This window comes from Oncorhynchus tshawytscha, linkage group LG13 (assembly GCF_018296145.1).
Source record: "Oncorhynchus tshawytscha isolate Ot180627B linkage group LG13, Otsh_v2.0, whole genome shotgun sequence".
Taxonomy (NCBI): domain Eukaryota; kingdom Metazoa; phylum Chordata; class Actinopteri; order Salmoniformes; family Salmonidae; genus Oncorhynchus; species Oncorhynchus tshawytscha.
The window spans coordinates 45,697,608-45,724,378 of NC_056441.1; the positions used below are offsets into that span (position 1 = coordinate 45,697,608).

Sequence of the window (26,771 nt, forward strand, 5' to 3'; positions counted from 1 at the left end):
CTGCACATTGACTCGGTACCAGTAACCCCTGTATATAGCCTCATATTATTTTCTTAAAACCTTATTGTTGGTTAAGGCTTGTTAGTAAGCATTTCACGGTAAGGTCTACTACACCTGTTGTATTTGGGGCATTTTGTCTAGGATCTCAAAAACGTGTCTGGGACAGTTTTTGAGATCCTAGACAAAATCCCCAAGTCGCTGTTTACTCGGGGCACCGAAACTCATTTCATGTGAGCGGTTCAGAGACGATCAAATTGTAAATGTGCCTACATGCACCTTATTCACACATAAAGAAGCCAAAACCTATGTAATGACACTATATGACAAAAGTATGCGGACACGTGATCGTCTAACATCTCATTCAAAAATCATGGGCATTAATATGGAGTTGGTCCCCCCTTTGCTGCTGTAACAACCTCCACTCTTCTGGGAAGGCTTTGCACTAGATGTTGTAACATCGCTGCTGTCACGTTCTGACCATAGGTCTTGTGTTTTCCTTGTTTTAATGTTGGTCAGGACATGAGCTGGGTGGGCATTCTATGTTGTGTGTCTAGTTTGTCTGTTTCTGTGTTTGGCCTGATATGGTTCTCAATTAGAGGCAGGTGTTAGTCATTGTCTCTGATTGGGAACCATATTTAGGTAGCCTGTTTTTTGTTGGGTTTCGTGGGTGATTGTTTCCTGTCTTTGTGTCTGTTGCACCAGATAGGGCTGTTTTGGTTTTCCACGGTTCTTGTTTTGTATATTGTTCATCTTTCATTAAAGATGTATAAAGATAACCACTCTGCATTTTGGTCCTCCTCTCCTTCCCAGGAAGAATCCCGTTACAGCTGCAGGGACTTGCTTCCATTCAGCGAGAAGAGCATTAGTAAGGTTGTGCGATTACAAACTTAACAATTGGCACTATGCATTCGGCAGGTAGCGTTCTCCTGGCATCTGGTAAACCCAGACTGCCAGATGGTGAAACGTGATTCATCACGCCAAAGAATTCGTTTCCATTGCTCCAGAGTCCAATGGCGGTGAGCTTTACACCACTCCAGCCGACGCTTGGCATTGCGCATCATTAATGTGCATCAGACAAGTGACTTAAATGTTATACAACATTGTCAATTATTTTCCAGCAGTTTCTCTTTAGGGTTGTTAAATGTTTTATTACATTTTAGCTTGTTTATAGTGTTACCATTTACACAGCTCTGATTATTCACACAATTTGATTTGATGTGGTCATTGTAGGCCGAATGCGGGACTCTCTCTCCCTCTCATACAGTATGGTCACGTTTCAGGCCAACTACATTGCATCAACCCGTGGTCGATCGATTTGTACAGTCAGGCATCAGATTGCATATCATATGATGTGATATGACATGTGATATGACAGCTCTTCAGGCATTGTGAGATTTGGCAGGCATCTGTAATGTAGTCAGCCCGGGAAACGCGGCCAGTATGCCTTTGGAAAAGTAGAGGCACAGAACACGTTCTTCAGGCCACTGCAGTGATTGGTCTGAATTAATGATAAAGCAGTGTGTTAAATCCCTGCCAATGGTGAGGTTGCACGGTTGGTCCATTCTGATTGGTCCATGACAGGTTTGACTCAACAGGATTCGTGTGTAGAAAGTAGCTACGCACATGTACAATTAAAATTCATAATTGTGTTTTAACTTAATTTGTTTAACCAGTTAATCATAAAACATCTTCATAAGGTCAGCAGCAAATATGGAAAATAAGACTCGCAGTAAAATGTTTGAGTTCCATATAACAAAGACAAACAAAATGACAATGTCCCAGAGTTCTAGAATATCACAAATATGTATTAAATACAACATTTCACTGATCAGGAGTGTGTATGTTGAGTGTTAGCACATTTATGTGTGGTGTGTGTTTGTTTACTAATTGCACTTGAGGATGAAGATGTGTATCACATGGCCGGTCAGATATCTGCAGGTTTTTGGCATATTCGGGATTCGTCTGGAACGGTTCACTATACAAAAAGGGCATAGACATGACTACAGAGAACGTTAAGTTAGAAATAACTTGTCATTGTAATACAGATTATTGGAATAACAGCTCTAAACATACTCTAAACCAGTAGGTATAAATTCAGAGCATTTAGCCCAGTGGAGGAAAAAAAAGACCATTGAAATTGCCTTCCTAAAAGATAAGCAACATTTCAGACTTCACTTCATAGCACTTCCAACATGATAACTGTGTGCCTCTACATTCTGTGCAAAATAAGATCAAAGTCCACACACACATATCCACTCAACTCTATGTACAGTTATGGCGTTAGTACCATCAGTTCCCCTACAGGGACTAAGACATTCCTTAACCATCCGAGGCAAGACGCAGTACCTCTTCTTCCACCTGTTTCATGTAGTCCTGTAAAGCCCTTCTAAAGGTGACAGGGTTAGGGTTGGTGGGGTGTGGGGACAGGTGTCAGGGACAGAGAAACAAAATGGGAAGACACTATTGGACAAAAGCACCTCACAACGCTCTGTGGCGACCGTTACTTGGGAAACCGACTAATTTGATGACTCGACCAATCTAGTCAAAGGGGAGAAGAATTGGTGCCGTGGGAGGGGGAAAGTAGTATTTTTCTATTTTGAAGTCTCAGAAGAACTTGTCGTCGATGCGGAAGTGCGGCCGCGTCACATCGTCGGGGTTGATGAACACCGAGATGGACTTGCCGGGGTTCTCCATCACCAACTGCTGCAGCTTCTTAGCCAATCGGTCATCTGGCTGGTGCTCGCCGCCCGCGTCCGACTGTGGCGACGGCAGGTTTAAGACGCTGCCGCGCCAATGCAGGTCCAGGGTCAGCCGGTTGGCCGCCTTGGCATGCTCGATAGTGGTGCGCAGGTGCTCGGCCGGGTCGGAGCGCACCGAGCTGAGCTTGCGGGCGTGGAGCATGGCCATCTCATCCGAAAGGTGTTCCAGCATGTTGCACTGCGGGATGAAGTAGTTGGGGCACATCTTGTTGACCAGGCAGTTCTGCAGGTCGTCGATGAGGCCTAGCAGGAAGTGGGCTGAGAAGTCTTCCTGGGACAGGTAGGTGGCGGGGAGCCGATCGCAGGCCCACAGCATCATGCTGCGCAGGTGGTAGGGGCTGATGGCCTTGGGCCTTGACAGCAGCTTGATAATGATGGCCTTGCACACCTGGTAGGCCTGCATCAGGCTGGCCGAGATGCACTTCTTGAGCTGCACTTCGCTGCGGGCGAACGACAGGCGCCACTCATTCTCCTTACGGCCCTTGTGGGAGCAGGTAGGCACCAGGTAGAAGCCGCTGATCACCTCCTCCTCTGTGATCTTGCCGTCCCAGAAGTGGTTCTCCATCAGCCAGCTCTGGGCCACCGCCGGCCATCCCTTGAAGGAGACCACAGGCAAGATGTCATAGAGCATGCGGCTGCTGCCCACGCCCAGGATGACGGAGATGATGGTGCCGTTCCGCTCCACCTTCTCCACGCGGGGCATGCCGCGCTGGGGCTTCTTCTGGATCTCCACCAGGACCACACTGATGGACTCGTAGAACCAGTCAGCCACCAGCGTGGGTGAGAAAAAGTAGTTGGTGGCGCCGTTGATGTGGTCTACCATGGTGCAGCAGTCCTTCCACTTGTTGATGGTGCCCTCGTCGAAGAGGCGCAGGCTCAGCCACGAGTGGCACAGGGCTGAGTGGCGCATGTCCAAAGTCACCGGCTGGTTGCGGTCGTGCAACTTGAGCGCAGGCACGAGGAGGGTAAAGTCCATGTCATAGTCGGTGCCGCGGGCGTAGACGCTCAGCTCGTCTAGGTCCATGTCGACCACACCCTCTCGCACGCCACCTGACAACAGTAGGTACTCGTTGGCCACAGGGAGCTTCTGGTCCAGTTTCTGCACCATACCTGATGGGAGAAGGATAAAGGGGGATTATTAGTGGCCTGTGTGGTCCAGCGGTTAGAGTTGGCATGGGTTCGAATCTGGCCTACTGCCTTTTGACTCAACCTCCTACATTTCCTTACCTGTCCTTTCTGTTCAATAAAAATCAATTTAAAAAATAAATATGGGTGAATAGGATGAATAGACAGCATATATATATCCTATGATTATGTTTCAGCAGTGCAAATGCTCTGTAATAAGGTAGCCTATGTCATTCCTGGCTGTGTTCCTGGCTGTGTTATTGTGGCAATACACACTGAAGGCTACACTTGCGGTAGAGGAAATCTCTAACCACAGATCTAGGATCAGATTACCCGACCCCCAATACTAACCTTAACATTCATGTGGGTGGGAAAATGTCTGATCCTGTATCAGTGTTGTTTAAATGCAAGTTAACCGATTACCAGTAGACCAGAGGGGTATACTACAAAGCAGGATGAGTTAGCCAGCTAACCTTGATAAACAACTAGAAATAATTACATTTTATGGTTCACTAAGAAAGCTGAACTTGGAAATGTCGAGTAAATTTTCCATGCTTTGCTCTGCTCTGCTTTGCATTGCTCTGCCTTGCATGCTACCTCAGGGAGTGACGCCCCTTACCCGCACAACACCCGGTTAGGGCCCCCACCCAGGGTTATGGGAAAATTTAGAGCAGACTGGGCTTTCAAACCCTGACGTGCAGCCACTCCTGTATCTGCTGACCAGGCAGATACAGGAGTCCCATCTCCCAATCAGCTGGAAAGGCGGATGAAGATGGTATTCTGATAACTGGCGAAATTGGATAGGAACGTCTCCAAAATGACTAAAATGTAAAATATATATATATCCCTCTGGATACTAGTGTTGTACCACATCTCTCTACTAGGGGGCAGTGCAAGCCAATTTCCACCTAATCCCCCCAGGCTGCAAGTTCAGACACAATTCACATCCCCACCAGGGTGCCTGTCACAGTCAAACCACCACGCTGCCCAGTGGGGGATAACATACAGATCCAGACACTAGGCTATGTTGATCTTTACACTAGTATTTCTATGCATATACATTTCAGGGGTTGGAAGCTAAATTATTTTCCAATCGTTCGGTTCTGAACCAAACCTTTAAAAAAAAAAATCCATTCCGGTGTTCTGACCAGAAAATAAAGTTCTGAACCGGTTCAACCCCCCCCTCCTGCCCCAAAACGGTTCACATAGTTCCTTTTCATACATTGTTTACCTGTGAAATCAACATTGTTTTAACATTTAGCTCATTAATTTACTCCCCTAATTAGTGCAGATTGAGCAGCTTGCTGTGGAACAGGTAAGATTGCCATTCAAAAATGTAAACAGCTAAGTGCAGTCGCGTAACACGGCTGAAATTTCACGGGTGGGGAGAGAGCGAGAGAGAGGGGTGGACATGGAGGGGGCTTGGCTTGAATCATGGCATGATGTGAATTGTAATGTGTTCAGAATATTGCTAACAAAATAACTTCACCAAATTACAGAATAAAATAAAATCTATGTCACATGCTCCGAATACAACATGAAATGCTTAACCAACAATGCAGTTAAGAAAAATAAAGAGTTAAGAAAATATTTACTAAATAAACTAAAGTTTAAAACAATAGAAGAACAATAAAATAACAATAACAAGGCTATATACAGGGGGTATTGGTACTGAGTCAATGTGCAGGGGTACAGGTTAGTCAAGGTAATCCAGGTAATATGTGCATGTAGCTAGAGGTAAAGTGACTATGCATAGGTAATAAACAGCGATTAGCAGCAATGTAAAAAATAAATAAAAAGTGGACGTGGGGGGTCAATGCAAATAGTCTGGGTAGCCATTCAATTAGCTGTTTAGCAGTATTATGGCTTGAGGGTAGAAGCTGTTAAGCCTTTGGGCTCTAGACTTGGTGCTCCGGTGCCGCTTGCCGTGCTGTAGCAGAGAGAACAGTCTACGCTTAGGGTGGCTTGAGTCTTTGGCAATTTTTAGGGCCTTCCCCTGATGTAGGGGGTCCTGGATGGCAGGAAGCTTGGCCCCGGTGATGTACTGGGCCGTACGCACTACCCTCTGTAGTGCCTTGCGGTCGGAGGCCAAGAATTTGCCATACCAGACGGTGACGCAACCAGTGCAACCATGCTCTTGATGGTGCAGCTATAGAACTTTTTGAGGATCCGAGGACCCATGCCAAATATTTTCAGTTTCTTGTGGGGGAAAAGGTGTTGTCATGCCGTCTTAATGACTGTCTTGGTGTGTTTGGACCATGATAGTTTGTTGGTGATGTGGACACCAGGGAACTTGAAGGTCTCAACCTGCTCCACTTCAGCCACGTCGATGAGAATGGGGGGGTCATCGGCTCTCTTTTTCCTGTAGTCCATAATCATCTCCTACTGTATGTCTTGATGACGTTGAGGGAAAGGTACAAGTCATTAGGAATATTTCTGGAACTAAAAATTAAACGGTTCTCAAGATTTGAAAATAACGGTTCTGTACCGGAACACTAGAGACCACTTTCGTTCCCGGTTTTGGTTCCGTTCCTCTAAAAATGAGTTTCTGTTCCCTGAACCGGTTCCAACCCGATACATTTACATGACATAATATTAACACAGGCCAAAGAAATCTCCCCTGTCAAAGGCATCCTGCCATTCCATAACATTTCAGATGTTAAAAAAAACTTGGCATTAGCTTGTGCAGTTTGCTCTTGGGTTCTGTGTGCACTGCACTGAACTGAGCTGGCCTAGCATGCTCCATAAGCATTGGCTGAGTTTATCTATGTGGACTGCAGTGCTCTGCCTCGTTTGTTTTTCCTCTTCACTGATTCCAGGAAGTGTCTGTTCCCTCTCAGCAGCCATAACCCCCGACATAAGAGACGGGCCCGAGTGGCTCGGCGCTGTGGTCTACTGTCACTGTTTGTTTGAGGCACTGAGCGCAAGAAGCTTAAGTGTGTAGGCCTACAGCGCAAGTGTGTGTGTAGTGTGGGCTTGTATTACTATCCTTGTGGGTACCGGAAATCTCCAAAAGTCCCCACAAGGACAGTAAAACGAGAAAATTCTCCCCTTGTGTAGACGTTTGGCTATTTTAGGCTATTTTAGGCTCAGGGGTTAGGGTTACAGTTAGGGTTAAGATTACAATTAGGGTTCGAGTTAAGGGTTAGGGAAAATAGGATTTTGAATGGAAATCAATTTTAGATCCCCACAAGGATAGTAAACATATGCTGTGTGTGTGACTCTGCGTATGACTGTGTGTGTGTGTCAGACTGTGTGCGTCTGTCTTCTACTCCTTTTGTATCTTCTGCTCAAATGATCTGAGTGATTTTTCATGGTATGCATTTTTCTAACACTGCTGCTGAACCAGTACACCACCACAACAGTTAGCCTAATATGCCAGTCAAATCAAAGTTATTCAAGTTAGTAAAGTGGTACTCAAACTTTTTCAGCAGGGACACTATTTTCAACAAATAACATTCAATTCATTGCATTTTCATGAAACCAATAAATACATTTATTTAATAAACTTGTATTTATCAAATAATCTTTCTCAAAAATGTTTGTATATTGTCCTATACAATAATCTGTCCATTTAAAAAAATATATATATTATAAAACTTAGAATCATTTTGGCGACCCCACTAGTTAGTGGGCAAGTTTAAGTGGTAAGGCTAAAGCAACCGATTCTAGACAAAAGCCGAGGCGTGAAGTCATGGGAGGTGCAACTGTGACAGCCGAAAGTTTAACACTAACGTTTTCCAACAACAGGGGTCAGATCAACATGGCAGTGTTGGCATTGATTATAAAGATGTTTCTTTATTTCTAAATGATAAAAATACCAGTCAAAAGTTTGTACACACCTACTCATTCAAGGGTTTTTCTTTATTTGTATTATTTTCTACATTAATAGTGAAGACATCAAAACTATGAAATAACATATATGGAATCATTTAGTAATATGAGATTGTTCAAAGTAGCCATCCTTTTCCTTTTCCTTGATGACAGCTTTGCACATTCTTGGAATTCTCTCAAACAGATTCATGGGGTTGTCACCTGGAATTTATTTCAATTAACAGGTGTGCCTTGTTAAAAGTTAATTTGTGGAATTTCTTTCCTTCTTAATGCATTTGAGCCAATCCATTTTGTTTTGACTAGGTAGGGGTGGTATACAGAACATAGCCCTATTTGGTAAAAGACCAAAGAGAAACGACAGTGCATAATTACTTTAAAACATGAAGGTCAGTCAATCCGGAAAATGTCAAGTTTCTTCAAGTGCAGTCGCAAAAACCATTAAGCGCTATGATGAAACTGGCTCTCATGAGGACCGCCACAGGAAAGGAAGACCCAGAGTTAACTCTGTTGCAGAGGATAAGTAAGAGTTAACTGCACCTCAGATTGCAGTCCAAATAAATGCTTCACAGAGTTCAAATAACAGACACACCTCAACATCAACTGTTCAGAGCAGACAGCGTGAATTAGGCCTTCATGGGTCGAATTGCTGCAAAGAAAAAAGGACGAGATCTCTCTTTTGGTCCAAATTTGAGATTTTTTGGTTCCAACCACCGTGTCTTTGTGAGGCACCAAGTAGGTGAATGGATTTTTATAAAAAAGTTGTATTCATATTTAACTTAAATATATATTAATATTATATAAATATAAATATTTAATTTCAATATTTAGTAATATTTAACTTTTATTTAACTAGGCAAATCAGTTAAGAACAAATTCCTTTATTTAACTATTTACAATGACAGCCTACCCAACCAAACACTAACGACGCTGGGCCAATTGTGCGCCGCCCTATGGGACTCCCAATTACGGCCGGTTGTGATTCAGCCTGGAATCTAATCAGGGTCTGTAGTGATGCCTCTAGCACTGAGTTGCGCCACTGGTGATGATCTCTACATGCATGGTTCCCACTGTGAAGCAGGAGGTGGTTGAATATGGAGGTGGTTGAATCTGTTGAATCTGACAATTGATCTTGATGGTTGAACAGTCGTCTCAAATAAAACTGTGAAGGACCTCAGTGTTACTCTGGACCCTTATCTCTCTTTTGATAAACATATCAAGACTGTTTCAAGGACAGCTTTTTTCCATCTACGTAACATTGCAAAAATGTGACATTTTCTGTCCAAAAATGATCTGGAAAAATGTATCCATGCTTTTGTCACTTCTAGATTAAGCTATTGCAATGCTCTACTTTCTGGCTACCTGGATAAAGCACTAAATAAACTTCAGTTAGTGCTAAATACGGCTGCTAGAATCCTGACTAGAACCAAAAAATTGAATCATATTACTCCAGTGCTAGCCTTTCTACACTGGCTTCCTGTTAAGGCAAGGACTGATTTCAAGGTTTTACTGCTAACCTACAAAGCATTACATGGGCTTGCTCCTACCTATCTTTCCGATTTGGTCCTGCCGTACATACCTACACGTACGCTACGGTCATAAGACGCAGGCCTCCTAATTGTCCCTAGAATCTCTAGGCAAACAGCAGGGCTTTCCCCTATAGACCTCCATTTTTATGGAATTGTCTGCCTACCCATGTGAGAGACGCAGACTCGGTCTCAACCTTTAAGTCTTTACTGAAGACTTATCTCTTCAGTGGGTCATATGATTGAGTGTAGTCTGGCCCAGGAGTGTGAAGGTGAACGGAAAGGCACTGGAGCAACGAACCGACCTTGCTGTCTCTGCCTGGCCGGTTCCCCTCTCTCCACTAGGATTCTCTGCCTCTAACCCTACTACAGGGGCTGAGTCACTGGTGCTCTTCCATGCCGTCCCTGGGGAAGTGCGTCACTTGAGTGGGTTGAGTCACTGACGTGGTCTTCCTGTCTGGGTTGGCGCCCCGCCCCCTTGGGTTGTGCCGTGGCGGAGATCTTTGTGGGCTATACTCGGCCTTGTCTCATGATGGTAAGTTGGTGGTTGAAGATATCCCTCTAGTGGGGTGGGGGTTGTGCTTTGGCAAAGTGGGTGGGGTTATATCCTGCCTGTTTGGCCCTGTCCGGGGGTATCATCGGATGGGGCCACAGTGTCTCCTGACCCCTCCTGTCTCAGCCTCCAGTATTTATGCTGCAGTAGTTTATGTGTCGGGGGGCTAGGGTTAGTCTGTTATATCTGGAGTATTTCTCCTGTCTTACCGGTGTCCTGTGTGAATTTAAGTATGCTCTATCTAATTCTCTCTTTCTCTCTCTCGGAGGACCTGAGCCCTAGGACCATGCCTCAGGACTACCTGGCATGATGACTCCTTGCTGTCCCCAGTCCACCTGGCCGTGCTGCAGCTCCAGTTTCAACTGTTCTGCCTGCGGCTATGGAACCCTGACCTGTTCACCGGACGTGCTACCTGTCCCAGACCTGCTGTTTTCAACTCTCTAGGGACAGCTGGAGCGGGAGAGATACTCTTAATGATAGGCTATGAAAAGCTAACTGACATTTACTCTTGAGGTGCTGAACTGTTGCACCCTCGACAACCACTGTGATTATTATTATTTGACTATGCTGGTCATTTATGAACATTTGAACATCTTGGCCATGTTCTGTTATAATCTTCACCCGGCACAGCCAGAAGAGGACTGGCCACCCCTCATAGCCTGGTTCCTCCCTAGGTTTCTTCCTAGGGAGTTTTTCCTAGCCACCGTGCTTCTACATCTGCATTGCTTGCTGTTTGGGGTTTTAGGCTGGGTTTCTGTACAGCACTTTGGGATATCAGCTGATGTAAGAAGAACTTTGATTTGGTGTGATGGTGCTTTGCTGGTGACACTGTCAGTGATTTATTTGGAATTCAAGGCACACTTAATTGTTGCGACTCTAGGGGCAGTATTTTCATTTTTGGAAAAAAAACGTTCCCGTTTTAAACAGGATTTTTTTGTCAGGACAAGATGCTAGAATATGCATATAATTGACAGCTTAGGATAGAAAACACTCTAACGTTTCCAAAACTGTAAAGATATTGTCTGTGAGTATAACAGAACTGATGTTGCAGGCGAAAGCCTGAGAAAAATCCAATCCGGAAGTGCCCCATATTGTGAAAGCGCTGCGTTCCAATGAGTCCCTATTGAGCTGTGAATGTGCTATCAACCAGCTTACACTTTCTACGTATTCCCCAAGGTGTCTACAGCATTGTGAGGTAGTTTTACACATTTATGTTGAAGAATAGCCGTAGGCGGCAACATCGCGTAAGTGGTCACCTGATGGCTCCCAGGGTGACTCTCGCGTAAAATACAGAGCCATTACTCCAATCGGTCCTACTGAAAAACAAATTGTCCCGAAACATATATTTTCGAATAGATATTTGAAAAACACCTTGAGGATTGATTACAAACAACGTTTGCCATGTTTCTGTCGATATTATGGAGCTAATTTGGAATATTTTTCGCCGTTTTCGTGACTGCAATTTCCGGGCGATTAAACGAAGCTATTTCGCCTACAAAAATAATATTTTTGGAAGAAAGGAACATTGGCTATCTAACTGGGAGTCTCGTGAGTGAAAACATCCGAAGCTCATCAAAGGTAAACGATTTAATTTGATTGCTTTTCTGATTTCCGTGACCAAGTTACCTGCTGCTAGCTGGACAAAATGCTATGCTAGGCTATCGATAAACTTACACAAATGCTTGTCTAGCTTTGGCTGTAAAGCATATTTTGAAAATCTGAGATGACAGGGTGATTAACAAAAGGCTAAGCTGTGTCTCAATATATTTCATTTGTGATATATTTCATGAATAGGAATATTTTCTAAGGATATTTATGTCCGTTGCGTTATGCTAATTAGTGTCAGGCAATGATTACGCTCCCACATGCGGGATGGGGAGTCAGTAGAGGTTTTAATGAGCATGGCTACCACAGGATTCGGCGGCAATATTCCATCCAATCTGGTTTGTGCTTAGTGGGGCTATCATTTGTTTTTTAACAGTACATTGACCCAACACACCTCCATGCCGTGTAAGGGCTATTTGACCAAGCAGAGTGATGGAATGAAGGAAAGTGAAGGAAAAGCAGCCAATAAGTGCTCAGCATAATGACTCCTTCAAGACTGCTGGAAAAGCATTCCTCATGAAGCTGGTTGGGAGAATGCCAAGAGTGAGCAAAGCTGTCATCAAGGCAAAGGGTGGCTACTTTGAAAAATCTCAAATGTAAAATACATTTTGATTTAACACTTTTTGTTTCTACATGATTCCATGTGTTATTTCATAGTTCCGATTTCTTCACTTGTATTCTACAATGTAGAAAATAGTCAAATACAGAAAAACCCTTGAATGAGTAGGTGTGTCCAAACTTTTGACTGGTACTGTTAATGTGCGTGTACAATTAATTATTGAGACTCAAAAATCTCATTAAATTGTATAGCCACTGATATTTATCATTCCTGGCAAAGTTAGTTCCTGTTTCAGTCATGTTTTTGGTCACGTCCGTGTGAGTCAAACAAAAACACCCTAATGATTGGTTGACAATAGAGCCCCCCACAATGTAGGTGATGGCTGCAAGATTAACTTTGAAGAGCAACTGCAGAAACTTGCCGTTGGCTGCAGTCAAAACTTCATGACCTTTGATCACATGATTTTTGTAAAGATCATGCAGTCAACATGTAGGAGCTAGTCGTACAATTTGAATCCCCATAATGCAACACACTTTGAAAGGATGTGACCAACGACTTAACAAAAGTGATCCGCTTGAACGCGCGCCCACTGTGATCTGACACACAGGGCTTGTTCTACATTGAAGCAGTTTAGGAGACTGCCGATGGACTGATCTGTAAATCACCTTCCATCATAAATAACTTCTGATTATTATTTGTAGATCAGTCAGTCAGTCATGATTTATCCATGTTACATTACCTAGTGGGCAAAACCTGGTTGAAAAGACATCAGTAGACCACCCGATCATAAGATCTCATCATAATCTGGTAATGACCACCTGTCTACAGCGTATTGCCTACTGTAAAAAGGATTAGATTTAGATTTGTTTCCATAGGCACCAATTAAAATTTCAATCTGCAACATATTCTTACATTTAAAATAGATCAAGCAATCTACATCACAAATCTTTGCACATTTGCAAAGTAATTGTTTCATAATTCACCTACAGACATTACATGCATAGAAAGACTGGGACAGAATATATTTAAGCAATAAGGCAAGAGGGGGTGTGGCATATGGCCAATATACCACGGCTAAGGGCCGATCTGATGCAAGACGAAACGCCTGGATACAGCCCTTAACCGTGGTATATTGGCCATATACCACAAACCCCAGAGGTGCCTTATTGCTATTAGAAACTAACCAACGTAATTACAGTAGTAAAAATACATATTTTGTATACGCTATACAACGGCTGTCAGCCAAATCAGCATTCAGGGCTTGAACCACCCAGTTAATAAAAAAAAAAATTAAAACGCACATTGGGAGTTTTTTTATGTTTAATAAGATTGGTGTGATGGGGTAGATTGTCATCAAGGACCTTAGAGCAGAGAAGGCGATCTGGATCGTAGTGGTCCTCTTGAAGACTAATGAGACGTGTCAGACCTAGAGTGAAGAGAATCAGTGCATTACAAATTTATCAATCTGAGATTTTAAAATAAAATCAAATCAAAGTTTATTTGTCATGTGCGCCGAATACAACAGGTGTAGACCTTACAGTGAAATGCTTACTTACAGGCTCTAACCAATAGTGCAAAAAAGGTGTTAGTTGAACAATAGGTACGTAAAGAAATAAAACAGTAAAAAGACAGGCTATATACAGTAGTGAGGCTATTAAAGAAGCGAGGCTACATACAGACACCGGTTAGTCAGGCTGATTGAGGTAGTATGTACATGTAGATATGGTTAAAGTGACTATGCATATATGATGAACAGAGAGTAGCAGTAGCGTAAAAGAGGGGTTGGCGGGTGGTGGGACACAATGCAGATAGCCCGGTTAGCCAATGTGCGGGAGCACTGGTTGGTCAGCCCAATTGAGGTAGTATGTACATGAATGTATAGTTAAAGTGACTATGATAAACAGAGAGTAGCAGCAGCATAAAAAGAGGGGTTGGGGGGAGGCACACAATGCAAATAGTCCTGGTAACCATTTGGTTACCTGATCAGGAGTCTTATGGCTTGGGGGTGAAAACTGTTGAGAAGCCTTTTTGTCCTAGACTTGGCACTCCGGTACCGCTTGCCATGCAGTAGTAGAGAGAACAGTCTATGACTGGGGTGGCTGGGGTCTTTGACAATTTTTAGGGCCTTCCTCTGACACCGCCTGGTGTAGAGGTTCTGGATGGCAGGCAGCTTAGCCCTAGTGATGTACTGGGCCGTACACACTACCCTTTGTTGTGCCTTGCGGTCGGAGGCCGAGCAATTGCCGTACCAGGCAGTGATGTAACCTGTCAGGATGCCTCGATGTTGCAGCTGTAGAACCTTTTGAGGATCTCAGGAACCATGCCAAATCTTTTCAGTTTCCTGAGGGGGAAACAGGCTTTGTCGTGCCCTCTTCACGACTGTCTTGGTGTGTTTGGACCATTCTAGTTTGATGTTGATGTGGACACCAAGGAACTTGAAGCTCTCAACATGCTCCACTACAGCCCCGTCGATGAAATGGGGGAGGGGGGGGGCGTGCTCGGTCCTCCTTTTCCTGTAGTTCACAATCATCTTCTTAGTCTTGGTTACGTTGAGGGATAGGTTATTATTCTGGCACCACACGGCCAGGTCTCTGACCTCCTCCCCTATAGGCTGTCTTGTCGTTGATCAGACTGTTGTGTCGTCTGGAAACTCAATGATGGTGTTGGAGTCGTGCCTGGCCATGCAGTCATGGGTGAACAGAGAGTACAGGAGGGGACTAAGCACGCACCCCTGTGGAGCTCCAGTGTTGTGGATCAGCGTTGCAGAGGGAGGTGTTTAGTCCAATGATCCTTAGCTTAGTGATGAGTTTTGAGGTTACTATGGGGTCGAACGCTGCGCTGTAGTCAATGAATAGCATTCTCACATAAGTGTTCCTTTTGTCCAGGTGGGAAAGGGCAGTGTGGAGTGCAATAGAGATTGCATCATCTGTGGACCTGTTTGGGCGGTATGCAAATTGGAGTGGGTCTAGGGTTTCTGGGATAATGGTGTTGATGTGAGCCATTACCAACCTTTCAAAGCACTTCATGGCTACGGACGTGAGTGCTACGGGTCTGTAGTCATTTAGACAGGTTGCCTTTGTGTTCTTGGGCACAGTGACTATGGTGGTCTGCTTGAAGCATGTTGGTATTAGACTCAAATCAGGGACATGTTGAAAATGTCAGTGAAGACACCCGCCAGTTGGTCAGCACATGCCGGAGTACACGTCCTGGTAATCCGTCTGGCCCCGTAGCCTTGTGCATGTTGACCTGTTTAAAAGGTCTTACTCACGTCGGCTACGGAGAGTGTGATCACACAGTCGTCCGGAACAGCTGATGCTCTCATGCATGCCTCAGTCTTGCTTGCCTCGAAGCGAGCATAGAAGTGATTTAGCTCGTCTGGTAGGCTCATGTCACTGGGCAGCTCACAGCTGTGCTTCCCTTTGTAGTCCGTAATAGTTTGCAAGCCCTGCCACATAAAATGAGCGTCGGTGCTAGTGTAGTATGATTCAATCTTAGCCCTGTATTGACGCTTTGCCTGTTTGATGGTTCGTCGCAGGGCATAGCAGGATTTCTTGTAAGCGCCAGCTCTACCCTTTAGCTCAGTGCGAATGTTGCCTGTAATCCATGGCTTCTGGTTGGGTATGTACGTACAGTCGCTGTGGGGACGATGTCCTCGATGCACTTGATGCACTTATTGATGAAAGCCAGTGACTGATGTGGTGTACTCCTCAATGCCATCAGAAGAATCCCAGAACATGTTCTAGTCTGTGATAGCAAAACAGTCCCGTAGTTTAGCATCTACTTCATCCGATCACTTTTTATAGACCGAGTCACTGGTGCTTCCTGCTTTATATTTTGCTTGTAAGCAGGAATCAGGAGGATAGAGTTGTGGTCGGATTTACCAAATCAAATCAAATCAAATTTTATTTGTCACATACACATGGTTAGCAGATGTTAATGCGAGTGTAGCGAAATGCTTGTGCTTCTAGTTCCGACAATGCAGTAATAACGAGCAAGTAATCTAACTAACAATTCCAAAAAAAAACTACTGTCTTATACACAGTGTAAGGGGATAAAGAATATGTACATAAGGATATATGAATGAGTGATGGTACAGAGCAGCATAGGCAAGATACAGTAGATGATATCGAGTACAGTATATACATATGAGATAAGTATGTAAACCAAGTGGCATAGTTAAAGTGGCTAGTGATACATGTATTACATAAGGATGCAGTCGATGATATAGAGTACAGTATCAACGTATGCATATGAGATGAACAATGTAGGGTAAGTAACATTATATAAGGTAGCATTGTTTAAAGTGGCTAGTGATATATTTACATAATTTCCCATCAATTCCCATGATTAAAGTGGCTGGAGTAGAGTCAGTGTCATTGACAGTGTGTTGGCAGTAGCCACTCAATGTTAGTGGTGGCTGTTTAACAGTCTGATGGCCTTGAGATAGAAGCTGTTTTTCAGTCTCTCGGTCCCAGCTTTGATGCACCTGTACTGACCTCGCCTTCTGGATGACAGTGGGGTGAACAGGCAGTGGCTCGGGTGGTTGATGTCCTTGATGATCTTTATGGCCTTCCTGTAGCATCGGGTGGTGTAGGTGTCCTGGAGGGCAGGTAGTTTGCCCCCGGTGATGCGTTGTGCAGACCTCACTACCCTCTGGAGAGCCTTACGGTTGAGGGCGGTGCAGTTGCCATACCAGGCGGTGATACAGCCCGCCAGGATGCTCTCGATTGTGCATCTGTAGAAGTTTGTGAGTGCTTTTGGTGACAAGCCGAATTTCTTCAGCCTCCTGAGGTTGAAGAGGCGCTGCTGCGCCTTCCTCACGATGCTGTCTGTGTGAGTGGACCAATTCAGTTTGTCTGTGATGTGTATGCCGAGGAACTTAAAACTTGCTACCCTCTCCACTACTGTTCCATCGATGTGGATGGGGGTGTTCCCTCTGCTGTTTCCTGAAGTCCACAATCATCTCCTTAGTTTTGTTGACGTTGAGTGTGAGGTTATTTTCCTGACACCACACTCCGAGGGCCCTCACCTCCTCCCTGTAGGCCGTCTCGTCGTTGTTGGTAATCAAGCCTACCACTGTTGTGTCGTCCGCAAACTTGATGATTGAGTTGGAGGCGTGCATGGCCACGCAGTCGTGGGTGAACAGGGAGTACAGGAGGGGGCTCAGAACGCACCCTTGTGGGGCCCCAGTGTTGAGGATCAGCGGGGAGGAGATGTTGTTGCCTACCCTCACCACCTGGGGCGGCCCGTCAGGAAGTCCAGTACCCAGTTGCACAGGGCGGGGTCGAGACCCAGGGTCTCGAGCTTGATGACGAGCTTGGAGGGTACTATGGTGTTGAATGCCGAGCTGTAGTCGATGAACAGCATTCTCACATAGGTATTCCTCTTGTCCAGATGGGTTAGGGCAGTGTGCAGTGTGGTTGAGATTGCATCGTCTGTGGACCTATTTGGGCGGTAAGCAAATTGGAGTGGGTCAAGGGTGTCAGGTAGGGTGGAGGTGATATGGTCCTTGACTAGTCTCTCAAAGCACTTCATGATGACGGATGTGAGTGCTACGGGGCGGTAGTCGTTTAGCTCAGTTACCTTAGCTTTCTTGGGAACAGGAACAATGGTGGCCCTCTTGAAGCATGTGGGAACAGCAGACTGGTATAGGGATTGGTTGAATATGTCCGTAAACACACCAGCCAGCTGGTCTGCGCATGCTCTGAGGGCGCGGCTGGGGATGCCGTCTGGGCCTGCAGCCTTGCGAGGGTTAACACGTTTAAATGTCTTACTCACTTCGGCTGCAGTGAAGGAGAGACCGCATGATTCCGTTGCAGGCCGTGTCAGTGGCACTGTATTGTCCTCAAAGCGGGCAAAAAAGTTATTTAGTCTGCCTGGGAGCAAGACATCCTGGTCCGTGACTGGGCTGGGTTTCTTCCTGTAGTCCGTGATTGACTGTAGACCCTGCCACATACCTCTTGTGTCTGAGCCGTTGAATTGAGATTCTACTTTGTCTCTGTACTGGCGCTTAGCTTGTTTGATAGCCTTGCGGAGGGAATAGCTGCACTGTTTGTATTCAGTCATGTTACCAGACACCTTGCCCTGATTAAAAGCAGTGGTTCGTGCCTTCAGTTTCACACGAATGCTGCCATCAATCCACGGTTTCTGGTTAGGGAATGTTTTAATCGTTGCTATGGGAACGACATCTTCAACGCACGTTCTAATGAACTCGCACACCGTATCAGCGTATTCGTCAATGTTGTTGTCTGACGCAATACGAAACATCTCCCAGTCCACGTGATGGAAGCAGTCTTGGAGTGTGGAGTCAGCTTGGTCGGACCAGCGTTGGACAGACCTCAGCGTGGGAGCTTCTTGTTTTAGTTTCTGTCTGTAGGCAGGGATCAACAAAATGGAGTCGTGGTCAGCTTTTCCGAAAGGGGGCGGGGCAGGGCCTTATATGCGTCGCGGAAGTTAGAGTAACAATGATCCAGGGTCTTTCCACCCCTGGTTGCGCAATCAATATGCTGATAAAATTTAGGGAGTCTTGTTTTCAGATTAGCCTTGTTAAAATCCCCAGCTACAATGAATGCAGCCTCCGGATAAATCGTTTCCAGTTTGCAGAGAGTTAAATAAAGTTTGTTCAGAGCCATCGATGTGTCTGCTTGGGGGGATATATACGGCTGTGATTATAATCGAAGAGAATTCTCTTGGTAGATAATGCGGTCTACATTTGATTGTGAGGAATTCTAAATCAGGTGAACAGAAGGATTTGAGTTCCTGTATGTTTCCTTCATCACACCATGTCACGTTGGCCATAAGGCATACGCCCCCGCCCGTCTTCTTACCAGAGAGATGTTTGTTTCTGTCGGCGCGATGCGTGGAGAAACCCGCTGGCTGCACCGCTTCGGATTGCGTCTCTCCAGTGAGCCATGTTTCCGTGAAGCAGAGAACGTTACAGTCTCTGATGTCCCTCTGGAATGCTACCCTTGCTCGGATTTCATCAACCTTGTTGTCAAGAGACTGGACATTGGCAAGAAGAATGCTAGGGAGTGGTGCACGATGTGCCCGTCTCCGGAGTCTGACCAGAAGACCGCTTCGTTTCCCTCTTTTTCTGAGTCGTTTTTTTTTTTTGGTCGCTGCATGTGATCCACTCGGTTACACTGGTTGTAAGGCAGAACTCAGGATCCGCATCGCGAAAAACATATTCTTGGTCGTACTGATGGTGAGTTGACGCTGATCTTATATTCAGTAGTTCTTGTCGGCTGTATGTAAAGAAACCTAAGATGACCTGGGGTACTAGTGTAAGAAATAACACGTAAAAAAACAAAAAACTGCATAGTTTCCTAGGAACGCGAGCGAGGCGGCCATCTCTGTCGGCGCCGGAAGTACTAACGGGTGGCGAGGGAGAGCTTTGTACGCGTCTCTGTGTGTGGAGTACAGGTGATCTAGATTTTTTTTTTCTAGAATTTTTTTCCCCTCTGGTTGCACATTTAACATGATGGAAATTTGGTAGAACTGATTTAAGTTTCCTGCATTAAAGTCTCCAGCCTCTAGGAGCGCCGCCTCTGGGTGAGTAGTTTCCTGTTTGCTTATTTCCTTATACAGCTGACTGAGTGCGGTCTTAGTGCCAGCATCTGTCTGTGGTGGTAAATAAACAGCCACAAAAAGTATAGCTGAAAACTCTCTAGGCAAGTAGTGTGGCCTGCAATTTATCACAATATACTCTACTTCAGGCGAGCAAAATCTAGAGACTTCCTTAGATTTCGTGCACCAGCTGTTGTTTACAAATATGCACAGACCGCCCCCCCTCGTCTTACCGGAGTGTGCTGTTCTATCCTGCCGGTGCAGCGTATATCCCGCTAGCTGAATATCAATGTCGTCATTCAGCCACGATTCCATGAAACATAGGATATTACAGTTTTTGATGTCCCGTTGGTAGGATATTCGGGATCATACCTTGTCTAATTTATTGTCCAATGATTGCACATTGGCGAGTAGTATTGACGGTAACGGCAGCTTTCCAAGTCGTCTTCTCCGGGTCCTAACCAGGCATCCGGCTCTTTGTCCTCTGTACCTGCGCCACTTCCTCTTGCAAATAACGGAGAGGTCGGTCCTGTGGGGTGTTTGGAGAATGTCTTGTCCATCGTCTTTGTTGTAGAAAAAATCTTTGTCTATTCCGAGGTGAGTGATCGCTGTCCTAATATACAGAAGTTATTTTTTGCCGTAAGATACGGTTGCAGAAACATTATGTACAAAATAAGTTACAAATAACGTGAAAAAAAACAACGCACAATTGGTTGGGCGCCCGTAAAACTGCTGCCATTTCCTGAAGAAACTTTGTGGACTCAGCTGGCTAATAGTATTTCCATGGTACTATAATAAGCAATAAGGCACGAGGGGGTGTGGTATATGGCCAACATACTACGGCTAAGGGATATTCTTACACACAACGCATTGCAGAGTGCCTGGACACAGCCCTTAGCCGTGATATATTGGCCAGATACCACAAACCCCCGAGGTGCCTTATTGTTATTATTAACTGGTCATACCTGTGGTATATGGTCTGATATACCACGGCTGTCAGCCAATCAGCATTCAGGGAAGCCGCTGCTGTCTCAGGTAACCCCTACTATTATTACATCTCAAAGCCTCCAGCAATCAGTCATAGATAAGCAACAAGTAGGGCGGTTTGGAGTCAATTTTGACAATTTAATTTTTCATTGCTATGAATAATAGGTTGGCAGGTAATGATCCGGCTTTTGACACTCCAGGTGATTTCAAATCCTGAAAAGGCTTGAAATTCATGCACCTAAATGTTTGCAGCCTTTTGCCAAAAATGGACTATATCAAGATCTGGAATTCCGAGGCAGATCCAGATATTCCTATTTTATCAGAAACATGGTTATCTGAGAAAATCGTGGAATCTGAGGTTACCATTAATGGTTTTAAAGTTTTCATGGCTGATAGAATTGGCAAAGGTGGTGTTGCTATCTATACAAAAAGTATCCTTTCTGTGTCTCTTTTAAAGGCTACATCCAGTCCTAAACCATTTTAATTTCTAGCTTAAAGTCTTCTACTAGGTTCTAATTCTAAAGTGAACTGTTCTAGGAATCTACCGCCCTCCCTGAATGTTTGTTTTACAGAATTTGGCAGTACGTCCAACAGGGAAATAAAAAACGCAGATCACGTGTAATCACGCTAGCCCAGGACCTCCACATTCAACTTCTTTACCTGCGGGATCTTCTGAGTATTTATGTCTGTAATAAAGCCCTTGTGAGGAAAAACTCATTCACCCATGGCTGAGCACCTGACCAGTCATGTGAAATCCAGAGATTTGGGCCTAATGAATTTATTTAAATTGACTGATTTCCTTATGTGAACTGTAACTCAGTAAAATTTTGAAATTGTTGCACTTTGCGTTTATATTTTTGTTCAGTATAGTTGAAGAGGTTTGTTGCAGTTATAGCTTAGAGACGTCTTCAAAAAAGAGCAATATGCTCATATACATACTTTGCGCCGTTCTCCACCATGACAGTCCAGGACACATTTTAGGACTGGCCCGTAACACATCAACTTCCTGAGTTTTCAGGCTTTTCATGACACTTGCTGTAAGCATAAAAAGAGGAGAAAATAAATCAAGATTGGCATAACGTGGACATGCAGAACACAACAGAAGAGGAACACAGTAAAATATATTTAACAGTCAGAATCTACTAAAAATGTATCCTTGTCAAATGTCTCAAATGCTCACAATTACTTACCAAGTACAATGGAGCACAAACAAGTGACAGCAAAGGCATGTTTGCTTCTCTGTCCCTTCATATTGAAGTGGGACATTACTTCATTGTTCATCAATCCGAAACACTAAGAAAGACGATACCAAAAGTAGACAGTAGTTGTTTTTTAAAACTCATCTCTAAATGGTGAAGTTATGCTTAATTGAATACATGTTGTAATATTCAAACAACATTTTATAAAACACACTGCTTCATAATCCCGAGGACATTATCCCAGACAGAAGATCCCCCAATTGAGGACAGCTTGGCAGTCTTAAAAAAAAAAAAAAAAAAAAAAAAAAAAGGTCAATGCAAAAATTTAAGTATGTGTAAAGACACAATAAAACATTCTCTTTTTAAAAAGTTGTCTGTCATATCATTCCTGCAACAAATATCGTTAGAAATGGGTGTAATTGGCAAATCTCTTCCTCTTCTCGGCAACTGCACACATGTATGAGTTTGAGTGAGCAACTGGGAAAACGAGCAAGAGAGAAAGGGGATGACTCACCAAGGGAGGTCTGTGTGGAATCAGGACACAAGGGTTTCGCAACTGAAAAAAAAAGGAGAATTAAAATGGGATTTTAAATCAAATTTATTTGCTTTACTTAAACTTAAATGATTAGGAAGCAATGCTATTTCAAGTGGATCTACTTACACTAAGATCAGCCGAGACCTGATGCAAAGAGAAAACTTTAATGATCATCAGCATAGCTAGTACAAACCAAGCTCTTACCAATGTGGTTAGTAGGAATCAATACACATTAAAGATCAGAATATCAAAGAAGGGAAAAAAATAAAACATCTTGCACACTGAACTTACTGTCAATGACTATGGACTTAAGGGGTGGTTCTGCTCTCTTATTTTCCTGGGACGTGGCAGAATAGGTCATTGGTAACTAAGTGGGTGGCCAAGGACTGCTGTAGAGGTCATGCATTAGGTCATTGACATGTTTCAGGAACCATAAAGATTGCGACAAATCATGACTAACCATTTAAGTTAATTAACCTAGCTACTACAGAAGACCTAAGGTCTTCACTAAGTTAGACTTAGCCTAGCAAGTACATTGACCATGTTTCCCCTCAGCAATCTGGTAGTCAGGCAGACAGACGGGAGAGAGAGAGCCTGTTTTGCTGTCTATTTACATTTCTTAGTCAGCAAGCTGGATAACTGCTGTACTCCTTCCCTTTGTTCCCCTCCTCCATCCAAACTAGAAGATTACTGAAAAAAATAAAAAAATCTAGAGTTGGAAAAGGCAGTTGAGAGGTGTAACATTAGAATGAGTGTTTGTGTGTGTGTGTGTGTGTGGGGGGGGGGTCAGGATAGGCAAAATGCATCATATTGTCAAATACAAGGATCCCTGATGAATCAACAAAAACTTCACATCCATATTTCAAGTATTAGGTTAGCTAAAAAGTTCTCACACACAATCAATGTTTCCTATATTTGTATTCAACCATCTCTCACACACCAAGGAAGCATGACGACGTTGACAATGTGTTCTAAAGTTATTATGATCATCATCGCTCTCTGTCCATCTCTCACAAAGACAGAACACACACACATTTACTGTCATTAAACAGATATCAAAATGTCAAGACGTTAGTTAGCTAGCTTACAACAGGTTAAAAAAAAGTCAAACTTACCACGTCCATGGAGGATTAGCTAGAGAGCTAGCTAAAAATATCCAGCTAACGCTAGCTTTGTAGAAACACTTTCCTTGACATTATTCTCCCCAACAAACCGCCGCTCTACTTACAAAAGTAAAACGTTTTTTGTGTACATTTCGAGAAACAGTCATTGTCTTCCAGCTGTGTTGACACTTGAGCAAGCAGGCTGCCTGCGAGGCGCACAGACATGCATTGCTGCGAGCAAGGCACAGATTCCAATCCAAATTTGAGTTGGACCAGATATGCCTACCTCTTCATTTAGCTACTGAAATTAAAATAACAATGTGTGCAGTAATTTGAATTGCTCAAAAGCTTTAAAGGAAAACATAGATTGCACCGGAATTTGACCCTGAAAATAAATCTTTTTTTTTTTTACTAATTATTGATGGAAATAAATAGATTACAAATAGGGGTTTATAAATATTGGTGGATTGTATTAGGATATTGAAATAAAAATATATAGGCCTACGTGTATTTTGTTGAATTCTGAAAACAAATTTAGTTTCGAAAATCGAAATTGCATTCAGTGGAACAGAAGAAAATGCACAGCAAAATAAACAAATGATTACCATTAGAAGCCACACAGCAAGCCACCAGATATTCTTCATTTAAAAACATAATGTAATTAAACTGCAGTTTCACTGCATTTTAACAACAGTGCATTTTTGTAAGGATATCCTGTATTATTGTGCATATTTATCTTACATGCTGGTAGCCTAGAACAAATGCTTTGGAAGTGAATGTGCACTTTTCAATTCGGTGGACTGCAACTACAAAAAGCATTGCCATAGCCTGTAGTAAAATCAAAAGCATTTAAAGCATCAGAGATCCTATAAATTAGGGACCATCTCTGATTGGGCCACAGAGACTGTCACAAAATATTGCTTGCTAATGACCTAGCCAATTCGATGGAGGTGAAATAAAAAAAATATTTGTATTTATTTATTGGTGTTCCATCACCTGCAGGATAAAAATCTAAAATGACCCAACTCCTGAAGACATTAATCGTGCCAGATAAGCTGAAGTGGACTCGACCCGAGTACCATTAGCCTCAGCCTAGAGTAATATGATTATGCTGGACTCGGAAGAGCTCGGCCCGCATGAAGCCCCGAGTCTGAGTCCCGAGTCTCAAACGGAATAGTCCCAGCGTGTTAACGGAATAGTCCCAGCGTGTTGACGGAGTACATGAGACCCTAACCTGCTTTGGTGCTCTCTCCCAGCTGTTGTTTGCCAACTGTGCTAAACTGAATCATGGAAACCCTGCTGGAAAAATAACATTACCACAATTTGTAGAATTGTAATGGTTCTAGTGTCTTATATCCAATGGGTGCGTGGCCCACAAACCCAACTGTCATACTTGAGTAAAAGTATAGATACCTTATTATAAAGTGACTCAAGAAAAAGTTAGTCACCCAGTAAAATACTACTTGAGTAAAAGTCTAAAAGTATTTTGTACTAAATATATTTATTAAGAATCAAATGTAAAAATATAAATCATTTTAAATTTCTTATATTAAGCAAATCAGATGGCACCATTTTCTTGTTTTTAAAATGTACAGTTTTCCAGGGGTACACTCCAATACTAAGACATAATTTACAAATGATGTATGTGTTTAGTGAGTCTGCCAGATAAGAGGCAGTAGAGATGACCACGTGTTCTCTTGATAAGTGTGTGAATTTGACCATTTTCCTGTGCTGCTAAGCATTCAACATGTAACGAGTACTTGTGGGTGTCATGGAAAATGTATGGAGTAAAAAGTACATTATTTTCTTTTAGGAATGTAGTAAAGTCAAGATACCGCAAAAAACGACTTAAGTAGTACTTTAAAGTATTTTTACTAAGTACTTTTATAACACTATGCACATGTTTATATAGATTGGTGTTAATTGAATAGCATTTGGATAACTGGTCAGTAGTTCAATCAGATTTCAACCAAAATAATACGTATTTTTCACGATGTTATGAAAAATACATCTTAATCTGGTTGCTATATGGTTATAAAACCTCCCAAACAGAAAAAGATGTCTATCATGCCGTATGCCCTCGAGCATACAGTTTGCAGGCAGTGCAGCCCTATGAATGATTTAAGACTAAATCCATTCTTAATTATATTGATCAATGTATCTAGGACTGGACAATGATGGGTCAGATAAATAGATATTAAGGATTTAGTCAGCCTCTTGATTTGATCTACACTGATAAATTTGTAAAACAGCAGCACACTTGCTTTCATTTTTGCATCCATTCAAATCAAAGTTTATTTGTCACGTGCGCCGAATACAACAGTGAAATGCTTACTTACAGGCTCTAACCAACAGTGCAATTTTTAAGTAAAAAAACCAATAGATAAGTAAAGAAATAAAAACAACAGTAAAAAAAGAGTGAAAAATAACAGTAGCGAGGCTATATATATTAGCAAGGCTATAATAGTAGCAAGGCTATATACAGGCACCGGTTAGTCGGGCTGATTGAGGTAGTATGTACATGTAGGTATGGTTAAAGTGACTATGCATACATGATAAACAGAGAGTAGCAGTAGCGTAAAAGAGGGGAAGGGGCACACAATGCAAATAGTCCGGGTAGCCATTAAATTACCATTCACCGCTGAAATTAAGCTAACCAGGTGCAGCCCTCCCATTAGGCAAGATTAGGCAGCCGCGGTGAACTTGGGGCGGAATTTTGACAATTGGCTGCTGCCCTCCGGTGCCCCTGAGCGGCTACTACACCGCCGGCGGTGCCCCAGTCCCAGTTCATAGCTTTGCTGCAGTTCCCATCCCATTCCCGCTTCTCCCAAAGTTCATTCCCATTATCCTTGGTAGCTATGGTGATGTGTGTGTTTATATGGGATTATCCAATTGCGAAACATTCATGAAAATTAATCTTCCAATGAAATGAAATTATGGTATTGTTTTTTAATGTTTGTGTGTGACGAAGACAATTAGTGATTAAGGCAGTAGCCTAACCTAGCCTGTTAACGTTAGCTAGCTACTACTAGTGGATATAATTCTAGATAAAAGTAAGCTATAGAGATTGGAAACAATTTGCTACCATGTCTCAGACAAACTATCAGGAAGCGAATATTAAAAAAAAAAAAAAGAGAGAGAAGAAGCACAATCTCGAAAACAAAGAAATTCACTGCTGAAATATATCAGCGTGCAGCAATTTCCATCAGCCGGTGTCCGATCAATGCACTTCCACCGATGATGACAGCCGTCTGGCTGGACAAGAACAGGTGGTCGCACCAGTCCTTGCCACACCTCCAAACAATGCCAGTGAAGACCCTACTATCTTGGACCCAGACTTAGATTCATCGCTCCCCATCCCAGATGACAGTGGCTCCCAGACAAAAAAACATAAAAGATCCCGGTGAATAGTTCTTTACGGGA

General features: G+C 43.4%; 1 protein-coding gene across 11 annotated transcripts in view; it reads right to left on the reverse strand.

Annotated features, from left to right (window-relative positions):
- Window positions 1-1,127: 1,127 nt before the first annotated feature.
- LOC112265001 (protein MB21D2) overlaps window positions 1,128-26,771 on the reverse strand; it is a 28,170-nt gene continuing 2,526 nt past the window's right edge. Inside the window, exons 1-9 of one of the 11 annotated variants that reach the window (XM_042295776.1) lie at window positions 23,361-24,855; window positions 22,860-22,935; window positions 22,537-22,631; window positions 22,372-22,389; window positions 22,225-22,266; window positions 21,702-21,989; window positions 21,451-21,546; window positions 13,320-13,384; window positions 1,128-3,869 (exon numbers count right to left, since the gene is read on the reverse strand). In XM_042295776.1, the coding sequence (XP_042151710.1) occupies window positions 2,605-3,867 (1,263 nt within the window). In that variant the 5' untranslated portion in view covers window positions 3,868-3,869; window positions 13,320-13,384; window positions 21,451-21,546; ... (4 more) ...; window positions 22,860-22,935; window positions 23,361-24,855 and the 3' untranslated portion in view covers window positions 1,128-2,604. Of the gene's footprint in view, window positions 3,870-13,319; window positions 13,385-21,450; window positions 21,547-21,701; window positions 21,990-22,224; window positions 22,267-22,371; window positions 22,936-23,360; window positions 24,856-26,771 lie in introns of those variants that run through there. The other 10 variants (XM_024441969.2, XM_042295772.1, XM_024441966.2 and 7 more) reach the window with 10 other exon arrangements.